This window comes from Macrobrachium rosenbergii, chromosome 41, assembly GCF_040412425.1.
Source record: "Macrobrachium rosenbergii isolate ZJJX-2024 chromosome 41, ASM4041242v1, whole genome shotgun sequence".
Lineage (NCBI taxonomy): Eukaryota > Metazoa > Arthropoda > Malacostraca > Decapoda > Palaemonidae > Macrobrachium > Macrobrachium rosenbergii.
The window spans coordinates 821,088-833,849 of NC_089781.1; the positions used below are offsets into that span (position 1 = coordinate 821,088).

The 12,762-nt window shown below is 38.4% G+C and overlaps 1 protein-coding gene across 1 annotated transcript in view; it reads right to left on the reverse strand.

Moving 5' to 3' along the window:
- mEFG1 (mitochondrial translation elongation factor G 1) overlaps positions 1 to 12,762 on the reverse strand; it is a 110,675-nt gene that overhangs the window by 24,245 nt on the left and 73,668 nt on the right. Inside the window, exons 8-10 of the mRNA XM_067083740.1 lie at positions 9,037 to 9,205; positions 773 to 919; positions 383 to 577 (exon numbers count right to left, since the gene is read on the reverse strand). Coding sequence (XP_066939841.1) covers positions 383 to 577; positions 773 to 919; positions 9,037 to 9,205 — 511 coding nt within the window. The remainder of the gene's footprint in view (positions 1 to 382; positions 578 to 772; positions 920 to 9,036; positions 9,206 to 12,762) is intronic.

Genomic DNA, 12,762 nt, shown 5'->3' on the forward strand with positions numbered 1-12,762 from the left:
CAGTGAGGGCATGAGACCAGTGCGTGGTCATAGGTCCTAGCCCTCACATATTCTTAGCATATCTGTTGGTTTCACCCCTTTCTAACTGTCCAAATTTAATTAAAAGTTTTTGATTTATATAAAATTTCACGTATGCTTAAAATTTTATACAACTATATTTTCCATCTTCTGTCTTCGCTAATGTTTCTCCTGTTTTTATAATTCTGTTTTATAACTTTGATTTGCTCTTTTATCTTGTTTGTTTAATAATACTTATGCATTTGACCTTACAGAAAATCGTATATAGTTTCATTTTATAACTAACTTACTGAATAAGAAATACCATCTGAATTATATTACAAAAGTGGTAAACGATACCACCCATATAAAAATTTGCACATACCTGGGCATAAATCTCCAAGTGAAGTTCGCCCATACCTGAAGCTATTGTTTCTTTGTTTTCACTGTCCCAGTACACAGTGTATGTAGGGTCTTCTTTTGTAAAACGATTGATGGCTTTGCTAAAGCTGTCCAGGTGTTTGTTATCCTTTGGCTTAATTGACATGGAAATTACAGGGTCTGGCACATACATTGATTCCTGGAAGATATTAAGAGTAGAAAGCATTGAAGCATACAGAAAACCCAAGATGATAACTACAAATGACAGCAATAACAGAAAAGCATCCTCATCTATGGGACAACTTTAAATATGCATTCATGAATTCTCTGAATATCTGATTATTTTTGTCATGCATTACACTCAAGGACATAAAAAAAAAAGTATGCTGCATACCATAGAAATATGGGACTTGGAGTCTGTGGTAAAGGTATCACCTGAAGCACAATCAATGCCAAACAGGGCACAGATATCTCCTGCATAAACTTCAGAGACATCTTCCATGTTGTTACTGTGCATCTGGACTAGTCGAGATACCTTTACCTAAAAGAATACAAGAACACTTTAAGCACTTTTTCCTGACTTTTTACAGGAAATTCCTTGCAATAAGTTATTTGCACATGAAACAATCATTGAAGGACAATAATAATAATAATAATAATAATAATAATAATAATAATAATAATAATAATAATAATAATAATAATAATAATAATAATAATAGTAGTGAATCATATTAACAGGGAAGAAGAAAATGAATAAGGAAATCCATTTAGCAAAAGCAATAAAATGGGAACCAAGTGACCAAGCCTCTTGTTTTTCTTCATTTAAAATTCACAATAACAATCCAAGGTAGAGACCACAGGTAAAATTATTGCTGGTGAATGTAATTTCCAATCCTGTACCATCCGCCAATATATTAGGGTTTTCAATGCATTATTTTCCAAGCTCTGCATCACGTAGCCTAACTGCAATCCCATTTTCACTTAAAGTGCTCAGATTATATCAAATGGGTTACCTGAATGGCTTATGATGTTTCAATCAATTTAGAATCAACAAAAACCATGCCCTTGCTTGTTTTCCTAGCCAAATTTGAAAAAAGGTAGATTTTCGGTATTTTCACATATTTCATTGGTAAACTGTGACTTAACTTGCAAACTGAATGAAATTCCACACAGCACTCATGAAAATCCTGGCAGAATTAATGTGATTAATGATACTTCAAACTGATATGTTCACCAATTCCAGGAATATTTGAAAGTTACATAACCTAGTCAAGCGAGCTGCTAGTCTTAAAGTTTAAAAGTTTTAGAACTCAGTCAAGCAAGATGCCAGTCTTAAGCATCCACCTGAGCCTTATGAAGTCACTGGTTAAAGTTCTTTAAGAGATGTGGCCATTTGAATTTTCAACATAAAATCCAAGGTGGCAGCCATGTGGTCTGAGCATACAGGATTCTAGGGATTTTAGTAACATCCTTACTACTGGGAAACTTACTTAGGGGCAAAAAAAAGTTAACTGATACAATAAAAATAGGCTGGAAGCTTTGATGGTTTGTACCCCATATATAATAATGCCTTGATGGTTTGCACCCCATATATAATAATAATTAATTCACTAATACTTAAGAAAATTCCTAAAACATTTCATATCTGCATTCAACTTTAAATTATAAAAACATGAATCCCTCTAAAAAAACATAATCCTCATGGTGGTGTTGTTCATTTTTGCCTTTTTTCCTCTTTTTTTTTACTCTCCATACCTCCCCTTATAGGGCCCCTAATACACCAATTTTTTCCACTACTACGGAACAATTTATTATATAAATTTCTCTTACAAAATTAAAATTAGAAACAAATTTATTTTACTTTTTACTCAGCAATACAACATACAAACTACATTTTCTTCTTTCTCTATCACTTTTACAAATTTCTAAGGGTGAGATATTCTTCAAAACATGGTTCCAGACAGAGGCATATCACATTCACAGCAGTGGAAGCAAGTGTCTTCTCTCTGCTGTGGTCGACAGTTTGTATGTTGGCAGGCATAGCAAGCCCTTTATACTCTGTTTTTTGGCACCTAGTGGCACTGGCACCACATGAATGAAATGATGTGCAGAAAATCAGGTTGGATCTCCATCAGCAGAGCAATGGCCTGTTGAGGGGCATTCAACAGCTGGCGTATCACTTCAATTATGAAATCTGGCAGCGTACGTTTTTTTATGGTTCTTGAGTGTAAACAGTGTTTGTGCATCCAACCATTTTAGTGTCTTACAAGCACAATCAATAGGCTCCTGTCTTCCTGGAATAACGACACTGAAAGAGGACTGGAGATGTATACCTATTATCGACAAATAATACATGATTTCTATGAAGATAAGGCTCCATAACACTACACCATTTCTGACACAGCCAGACCTACCTCCCCAGCCACCCATACCTCCCCTCCTCCATGCAGTTCATAGAAATGGACGACAAGCTCGTCTTCCTCTTGCTGGTGGTGGTGGTGTCGAGGATGGGGTGGGGGTCGGATGGGATGGGAGGGATCACTAAGAGCATTGCATTGCCATTGGTGTGATGATGATGATGATGATGATGATGATGATGATGATGATTTTTTTTTTTTATTAACCCTTAAACGCCCAGCCTCTATTTACAAAAGTGTCTGTTGTATGCCGGTGGCGTTCGGGAGTTAGTGCCGAAGCGGAAAAAAAGTTTTTCCAAAAATCACAGCACGCTTAGTTTTTAAGATTAAGAGTGCATTTTTGGCTCCTTTTTTTTTTGTCATTGCCTGAAGTTTAGTATGCAACCATCAGAAATGAAAAAAATATCATTACCATATACAAACATTGAAATATATGACAGCGCAATAAAAAAATTTCATACATAATTGTATACAAATCGCGCTGTGAGCAAAACGGTTAAAGCTAACGAGTTTTTTTCTTTGTATTGTACACTAAATTGTGATGATTTTGGTATATAACAAATTGTAAAACGATGCAACACAGAGAAAATATTATCACAAAATGATGCATGAATTTGTAACCCTTGAGCGTAAAAAAAGTTTTTTCAAAATTCACCATAAATCGAAATATTGTGCTAGAGACTTCCCGTTTGTTGCAAAATGTAGGTAATTGATTGAATATTACTAGACTGAAAGTGTTTTAGCTTACAATTGCAGTTTTCGACCATTTTGGTCGAGTTAAAGTTGACCAAAGGTAGAATTTTTTCTATTTATCGTGATTTAAATGAAAATATTTCAAAACTGACAAAAGCTACAACCACAAGTTATTTTTTGTTGTATTCTACATGAAAATGCGCACATTTTCATATATAAAATTTTATGTAATGACTAATATAAAACGGTGCAAACATTACGACAAAGTGACGAAAGAATTTCTGAGATGTTCGGCCGAGTTACCACAAGGACGTAAGGAAAAAGTTTTTTCAAAAATTCACCATAAATCGAAATATTGTGCTAGAGACTTCCAATTTGTTGCAAAATGAAGGTAAATGATTAAATATTACTAGAATGTAAGAGTTTTAGCTTACAATTGCGTTTTTCGACCATTTTGGTCGCGTTAAAAGTTGACCGAAGGTTGAAATTTTTGGCACTTATCGTGATTTATATGAAAATATTTCAAAACTGATAAAAGCTACAATCATGAGTTATTTTTTGTTGTATTCTACATGAAATTGCACACATTTTCATATATAAAACTTTATGTAACGACTAATATAAAACGGTGCAAACATTACGACAAAGTGACAAAAGAATTTCAGAGATGTTCGGCCGAGTTACCGCGCACGGACGTAAGGAAAAAGTTTTTTTTTTAATTCACCATAAATCCAATTTGTTGCAAAATGAAGATAAATGATTGAATATTACTAGAATGTAAGAGCTTTAGCTTACAATTGCGTTTTTCGACCATTTCGATCGAGTTAAAGTTGACCGAAGGTTAAAATTTTGGCACTTATCGTGATTTATATGAAAATATTTCAAAACTGATAAAAGCTACAACCATGAGTTATTTTCTGTTGTATTCTATATGAAATTGTGCACATTTTCATATATAAAACTTTATGTAACGACTAATATGAAATGGTGCAAACATTATGACAAAGTGACGAAGAATTTCAGAGATGTTGGTCGAGTTACATGTAGCGGACGTAAGGGAAAAGTTTTTTCAAAAATTCACCATAAATCGAAATATTGTGCTAGAGACTTCCAATTTGTTGCAAAATGAAGGTACATGATTGAATATTACTAGAATGTAATAGTTTTAGCTTACAATTGCATTTTTTTACCATTTCGGTCGAGTCAAAGTTGACCGAAGGTTGAAATTTTGGCACTTATCGTGATTTATATGAAAATATTTCCAAACTGATAAAAGCTACAACCATGGGTTGTTTTTGTTGTATTTTACATGAAATTGCACACATTTTCATATATAAAACTTTATGTAATGGCTAACATAAAACGGTGCAAAAATTACGACAAAATGACGAAAGAATTTCTGAAATTTTCAGCCAAGTTACTGCGCGGACGTAAGGAAAAAGTTTTTTTCAAAAATTCACCATAAATCGAAATATTGTGCTAGAGACTTCCAATTTGTTGCAAAATGAAGGTAAATGATTGAATATTACTAGAATGTAAGAGTTTTAGCTTGCAATTGCATTTTCGACCATTTCGGTCGAGTCAAAGTTGACTGAAGGTTGAAATTTTTTGTAGTCAACATAACATACGTCCACTTGGCACCCAAAAGACAATTTTAGTCGACGTATGGTACGTCCAGTCGGCGTTTAAGGGTTAAGATAAAAAATAAATGGAAGTAGCCCAAACTGAATAAAAGAGCCCAAGTCAAATCAAAAGTAGCCCAAAAAGTCATAAGTAGCAGATTGTGAAATCTGGTTGCCAAAGGTTTAAAAAGCAGCCCCATTTGCGATTTGTAGCCCAATCTGGCAACCCTGGGCTGGCCTCAGGCGCCGTTGCATTTCTGGAGGTTTGCCAAGTACCCATCCAACATAAACAATATGTTACAGGGAACAGATCAACACTTGTTTTAGAAGGTGTGCGTAGCGTGATCTTAGTGATCTACTTCAGGAAAAAAAACATAAAAAGGTTCAACCATGATCACACTCGCATTTTTTCCCCCTCTCTCTCTCAGCCTCTCTCTCTCACCGTGTATCGACTCTCTCTCCCTCCCTGACCTCACTCATTCTCACCAAAACAATTAAATGGACTATTTAAAGAAACACAATCATTCCTACAAAAATAGGTTTATTATTCAAATAACCAAACAAGAAATGAATAAAACAAAGCAAAGATTAAAATGCATAATAAATGAATTATCGAGTCAGATAACCAAACTCTAAACTGCAAAGCACTTCTGACTAAAGAAGTCTCATTATGGCTAATAGCCTGGAAATACCCAAAATCTCACATACTCACAAATCAATAACTAAAAGTCATGTCAAAAAAAACAGTCTACCACATAAAGAGATTGACCTTGCAAATGATTTGCATGTCCTTTTTCTCAAACTCCCAAGTCCACAAACATCTTATCTGCCGATTTTCAAAGCCTGGAACCACTCCAAAGCTATGACTGGACAACTGCAGTTCTGTCACGTTAATGAACGATCAAACTCACTTTTAGGGCAGATTTTGGCATAATCTAGATCAAAGTAACGCATTACGTACTATAAACGAATATACATAACGCCGGAGATCACCTGATCTCAATATTGCTGAGCTTATCGCAAAGAGCTGAGGAATCAAAATATGCACTGCTTCAGCAATCTTGCATCAAACCTCTCGCCCTAGTTCTCTCGCTCCAAAAATTCTTTCATCACACCATGTATCTTATAAGATTGTAGCTGCCATATTTTCTGAAATAAATATCCATGCAATGAGCTATGAAAGTGTGCAAATTTAAAAACTTAAGAATGTCATATGACGTGGATAACCTGTGTGAGATGACTTCTGCAACACGTCATATGACGTCGTTGACCTCTTACGGGTTAAGTGTGAATTAAATAATCCGGATTAGGCAGTAGCCTAGATTACACTAAGTTACAGCCTGGCTATAAGGTTACACATTAGTGAGTTACTGTTTTATATAGTAAACCAAATAGCCTAGAATTGGATATAAACAATGACCTGGGTTAGACGAAAAATAGTAGACTAACTATAAGGTTACATATTAGTAAGTTTTCAATACTCTTTTCTGACTAAGAAAGAACAAATAAGCCTAGGATTATATATACACAGTATCCTAGGCTCAACAAAATACCTTAGTTTTTTTTTACGACTCAGTAGCATATCTGTAAGGCTACGTACTAGTTGGATCTTATTTAGCCTATATCCTTAAAGGTGATATAAACCTAGAACACGCAGTAGCCTAACCAGATTAAGTAGGAACACCTTTTTTAGGAATATCCTACTATTAGCCTAAAACACTTGTGGCAAAATATCAGCTAATTTTTGCTATTTAGGCCAAAAGTCTTATGAGAACCCGATGGAAAGCACTCTGACTTCCTAGAATGGCGCATAAAATTGCAAATGGAAGCATTGGAGAGCTCCATCAAATCCCTCTCCAATGTCACTGCATTATTACATTCTAACCCCTTCTGTAAGGACCTGTTTGAGGAGTCTGTTGTGGCTCAACTTAACGAGCATGCCCGCCAACAGAATTGTACAGTGTACGCTCTTCTGGGGGAATTTAGGAAAAAAAGGACCCAAATTTTCCCTTTACCCAGTCCCAAAAAAAGGCTCACTTTGATCAAAAATCACATAAGCCTTCAGTCATCCCCAAAAGTTTTCCTCAAAAAACAGGTAGGTGGTTAAAAGGGACAATTCCCTACAAAGGGACAACAACAGCAGCAAGGACATCCTTTTTCACAAGGTCCAAAAACCATCTTATAGGGGGAACAAGGAAAAGCAACACCTGGAATGTGCAGAGGAGGAGGCAGATACCAAGAGGAATTGTACGGTTGGGGGTCGGCATCGACAACATCACAGACAACGAGGTTTTCCCTGTGGGGGGACAGCATTATTTATATGTACAGAAAGGCCCTGTTAATGGGGCCCATAGAGAAACATGCATATATTCACACCAAGTACGTCTCTTTAGTGTCCTCAAAAGGAATTCCTCCGAAAAAGAAGAGTGATCCTCAACCAATCAACATTGAGCAAGCACATTATTTGCAAAAGCTTCAGATAATTACTATTGCCTAAGTACATTGGATCATTCCAAAAGGAACTTGGACAGTTTCTATAGATCTGAAAGATGCATACTGGCACATCCCTATATCCCTTCCCTTCTGCCCCTTCTTAAGGTTCCAGATAGGGAAGATACATACAGATTCAAGGTCATGCCCTTTGGGCTAAACATTGCCTAAAGAATATTTTACAAAATTAGCAACAGTATTCGTTCGAGAACTCAAAGGAATACATCCAATAGCCTACCTAGATAACAGGCTGGCCTGGGGGCCCACAAGAAAAGTGTGCTTGAAAAACCTAAGAGCAATGGTCAACGGACTACAGTCAAAAGGTTTTATAATAAATCTGAAAACATCCCACCTCACACCCAGCAGACACTTTCAGTGGCTGGGACTGTGTTGGGATACTCTTCACGGCCTGTTGTCTCTCATCATCATACTCAAAACAGAATAAGCAAGTCCTCAAAGGGTTATTTCATCATCACCATCATCATAATTATCAACTTTACATAAGCTTTTTCTTTAATAGAGTTAGGTGGAAAATTAGTTCATTTTCTTTCATCTTATGTACTTTCTACCAGTACTACCTTTGCCATCCTTCTACTTGGCATCTACCACCTTTCTGACTAACTGCTTATCTCTTCTCATCACTTCCAAACCATCTCAATTTCTGTGCTTTTAGTCCAATTTCCTGCCGGTATCATTAAATCTCTCCCTCAATCCCTCATCTGTAATATGGCATTACCACTAAATGTACTCTGTAGACACACCTTTTCTTAATTTCCTACATTTTCTTTGCTTGCCAGTGCCAATCACAAGTTTAACCAAGAATCAATATAAATATGCTCTCAAAAGGCTGACTTTTAAAATAGAAACTATGAAAAATCAATATTACTCAAACAGTTAGCACTTACTAATTATGACTACAGAACCATTTTTCCAAACCAGGTAGGTCTCAACAATCACAATGCCCTTTCATGTTTACATACTGGCATGAATAATGATCTTTCTGCTTGTTTATTAATTAACTTCTCACATTATTTATATTTTCATTTTCTACTTCTAGTTAGTGTGTATAACTTTAGGCATAACTAATATTTTCTTTATATATCAGACTTCATCAATTATTCCACTGTGTTTAAAGACAGACACCAACACACCCCTTACATATTTTAAACAACATATTCATAGTATTTAATTCATGCAAATAAATTTACATTAAAGCATAGTGCCATAGAAATAAAAGAACATTAATGTGATTGCAAATGCAGTGATTGGGTAAAAGCTTTATACTAGAAACTCTTCACCTGAATAAACAATCTAATATCTACTAATTAATCATGCCTGTATTACCCTTACTCTTAAAAGACAACTAAATACTTCATATTAGGGCACCTATTAAAAATGGTTATAGAGGTCAAAGCAGAACACAATAAATTTACCTTTTTCCCAGTACGAGAATTATAAATAATTTCTCCTTTCTTTAAGCAACCCTGATAAACTCTCACATATGTCAGCTGCCCAAATCGACCTGCCTCTAACTTGAAAGCCAATCCAACAAATGTGTGGCTGCTATCACGAGCAGAATGCATCAAAACTTTTTCTTCTTCCCTGAAATATATAAAAAATAACTAATGTTTCAAGTCTAAATGGTTCATTTTACCAGAAATATTGCATGTATTATCATTTTAAATTAGTTTCACTACACCATGTCATACTTCTAACACAAAGGACTTATTATTGTCATTCAAGAGTAGTTTAAGGGGGGGGAATGAGGCACATATCTAAGTTATTATGAAGTATATTTCCTAGCCGCATTCCATGAAAGCATCACGCCACCAGAATGATGTTTACTATGGGAGGGACATGACACATGATGGAGGTGGATCACCGGGTGACACGGTCCCCTCTCCAGAAATAGATTTTTCCTTTGTCAAAATCCCTTTTCTGGATCGGGTCCCGTGTCACCCGGTGAAAAATTAACAGAGAAATAAATATCATTCTTAAACTAAAGAGATAATAATTTAGGGGAACAGAAGACTGAAGGTCCAAAAAAAAACTTTTTTTTTTTTTTTAATCACTAGTAACAATAACAATAATGTACAAAAGAAACTGATGTTAGCTTAAAATTAACATGACAAATGAAAAATATACATAAACAAAATAACTATACAATATTGAAAACCTTATAACTTAAATGTGTCATTTAGACAAACATATAGATAACACAGCCAGGTGAGAAGTCAAGGCAAGCCTGACTGAAATGACCGTGAGGATAACTGAGGCAGTGGAGGAGGAAATGACTAGGAATCAGAAAGGGAACCAGAGGGAGGAACAACATTCCCTGCCGCGACTGCTAAGAATTTAAGAGCTTCTAAGGATTTCAAATAGTGACGTTTGAAAACCAGGGGTGACTTCCAACCGGTGTACCTGGTAAGATCTGTGAAATTCATGTAATAAAAGTAATTAATGGAGGTGGCCACAGCTCTAATATCATGAACTCTTGGGACTGAGTCAGGTTAGCCTGCTTGATAAAGTAAAGGATCTGTTGTCTAATAGCAGACATAGAGAGATTACCCCTCCTTCCCTGATAAAGAGAGGCCCAGAAGAGATGTGAGAGGACCTGTCTAAATAAGCCCTCAAAGTATGAACTGGGCACAGGGACAGGTCTTGAGGCAGGGGGAGAATTTTCCAAGGCGACCACCTATGCTGCGGATCTTCATTTTTGGCCAGGAAGGTAGGGTGAGGAATCAGCAAAACCTCCCCTGATGGAAGGAAGTCGACGTGGTTGGGTTCCCTAGAGAGTGCAGACAGCTCTGAAATTCTAGCACCCGAAGCTAGGCTAACTAAGAACAACGTTTTCCTCAACAAGGAAAGGTAGGGGCAAGACTGATTATCGATATCTGAGGCTAACTTCAACACGTCATTTAAAAACCAGGAAACCGTATGTGGACAGATTACTGGCCTCAGACGCGTGCACATGCTTTAGGGATGGAAGAAAAGTAAGGGTCTGTGAGGTCAATTTTGAAACCATACAAGAACACTTTTTACTAAAAGCCGACTTGACTGTAGTAACAGTACTAGCGGCTAAACCCTTCTCAAACAGTGATCTAAAAAAGGAGATTGCTAAATTTATGGTCATTACTGTAGCCTCAGATTCTCTCAAAAAGAGTGCTAGTTTCTTAATTGCTGAGTCGTACTGACGAAGAGTGGAGACCCGCTTATCTGATTCCAAGAACATGGTATTGACAGGATCAACGTTAGCATCCCTTTGAGCGCAAACTTCATAAAGTCCACAAAGCCAGGGCATTTTGGATTTTTGAGGAAGCTGACACAGTCTGAGTTTGTACTATTTGTGTTAGTTTGGACTGGGGATTCGGATGTGGCGAAGTTTCAGTTCTAGCAGAAGAGGAAACCAGCTGCTCTTTGGCCAGTAGGGAGCCACTAGAGCTACTTGACCCTTGAACGTCCTCAGTTTGTGAAGGACCTTTAACAACAAGTTCACTGGAGGGAACAGATAGATCACCTTCCACCTGTTCCAATCCAGTGACATTGCATCCGTGAAAAGAGCTTGAGGGTCCAGGTTGGGAGCTACGTAATGAGGGAGCTTGTTGTTGAGCTTGGTTGCGAACAAATCTACCTCCAGACCCGGAACTTGTTTGCAGATCCAATTGAACGAGCCCTTGTCTAGGGACCACTCCGACTCGAGGGGAGTTGTCCTTGATAGAGAATCTGCTCGACGTTCGGACCCCTGCAAGATGGGTGGCAGATAGGTGCCACTTGTTCTTGCATGCCAAGGAGAAAAGTGCAACCATTACCTGGTTGATCCTGCTCGATTTTGAACCTCCCCTGTTTATGCAGTGGACTACCGTGGCGCTGTCCAGAACCAGTCTTATGTGAATCTTCTTGGGGGAAGAAGCTTCTTCAAGGTAAGGAAGACCGCCATGGCCTCCAGAACGTTTATATGGAACTGGCGGAACATGAGGACCAAGTCCCTGTACTTCTTGGTGTTGAGAATATCCTCCCCACCCGCTTAGGGAGGCGTCTGTGTGGATAACCAACGCCGGAGGAGGAAATTGAAGGGGGACTGACTTGGACAGGCTCTTGACAGTCGACCAAGGCCGGAGTCGCTTCTTCAAGATGTGAGGGATCAGAGACACCTTGTCCCTGAGACTGATATTTGCCCGACTCCGCCACACTCTGTTGATATCTTTCAGTTTCACTTTCAGCAACAGGTCTGTCACCGAAGCGAACTGAAGGGAGCCCAAGACTCGTTCTTGGGTCCGCCGAGAGGCCCTTTTGGATTTGAGAAACTGTCTGGTTGCTCTGGCTATCTCCTTCCTCTTGGGAGGAGGAAGAGAAAGCTTGTGAGAATTCAGATCCCACTGGATTCCTAGCCATTGAAAACAACTGCTCGGAACCAGGCGGGACTTCTCCCTGTTTACACGAAAGCCCAAGGATTCTAGAAAATCGACCACCACGGATGTAACTCTCCGACATTCCTCGACGCTGGATGCCCAGATGATCCAGTCGTCGAGATACGCGCCAGCGTAATCCCTTGAGACCGGAGTTGTTGTCACGACCGTGTCTGTCAACTTGGTAAAAATCCTTGGGGCTATGTTGAGGCCGAAAGGCATCACCTTGAAGGAATATGCCTGCCTTCCGAGCCTGAACCCCAGAAAGGGGGAGAACCTTCGCAACCGGGACGTGATAATAGGCATCGGAAAGATCTAGAGAGGTGGTTACGGCTCCACGGGCAGTAGGGTCCGAACTTGGGAGACAGTAAGCATCCGAAACTTGTCGCAACGAATGTAGGAATTCAGACGGGACAAGTCCAGAATTACTCTCCGTTTGTCGAAACCCTTCTTGGGAACACTGAAGAGCCTGCCTTGGAACTTCAGAGTCCTCACTTTCCTTATAGCCTGTTTCTGTAGGAGATCCTCCACAAAGTCCTCGAGATCCTTGGTCGTAGCCTGATAAAACTTGACTGGTGGAGGGGGATTGTCAATCCAACTCCAGCCTAGGCCCTTGAAAACTATACTCTGAGCCCAGGGACAGAAGGTCCACCGAGCTCGAAAATGGTACAGCCTCCCGCCCACAGGATGTATGTCATCGGTCCTGTGTTTGCTTCCCCCCTCTGGAGCCTCTACCTCCCTGTTCCTGGGAGA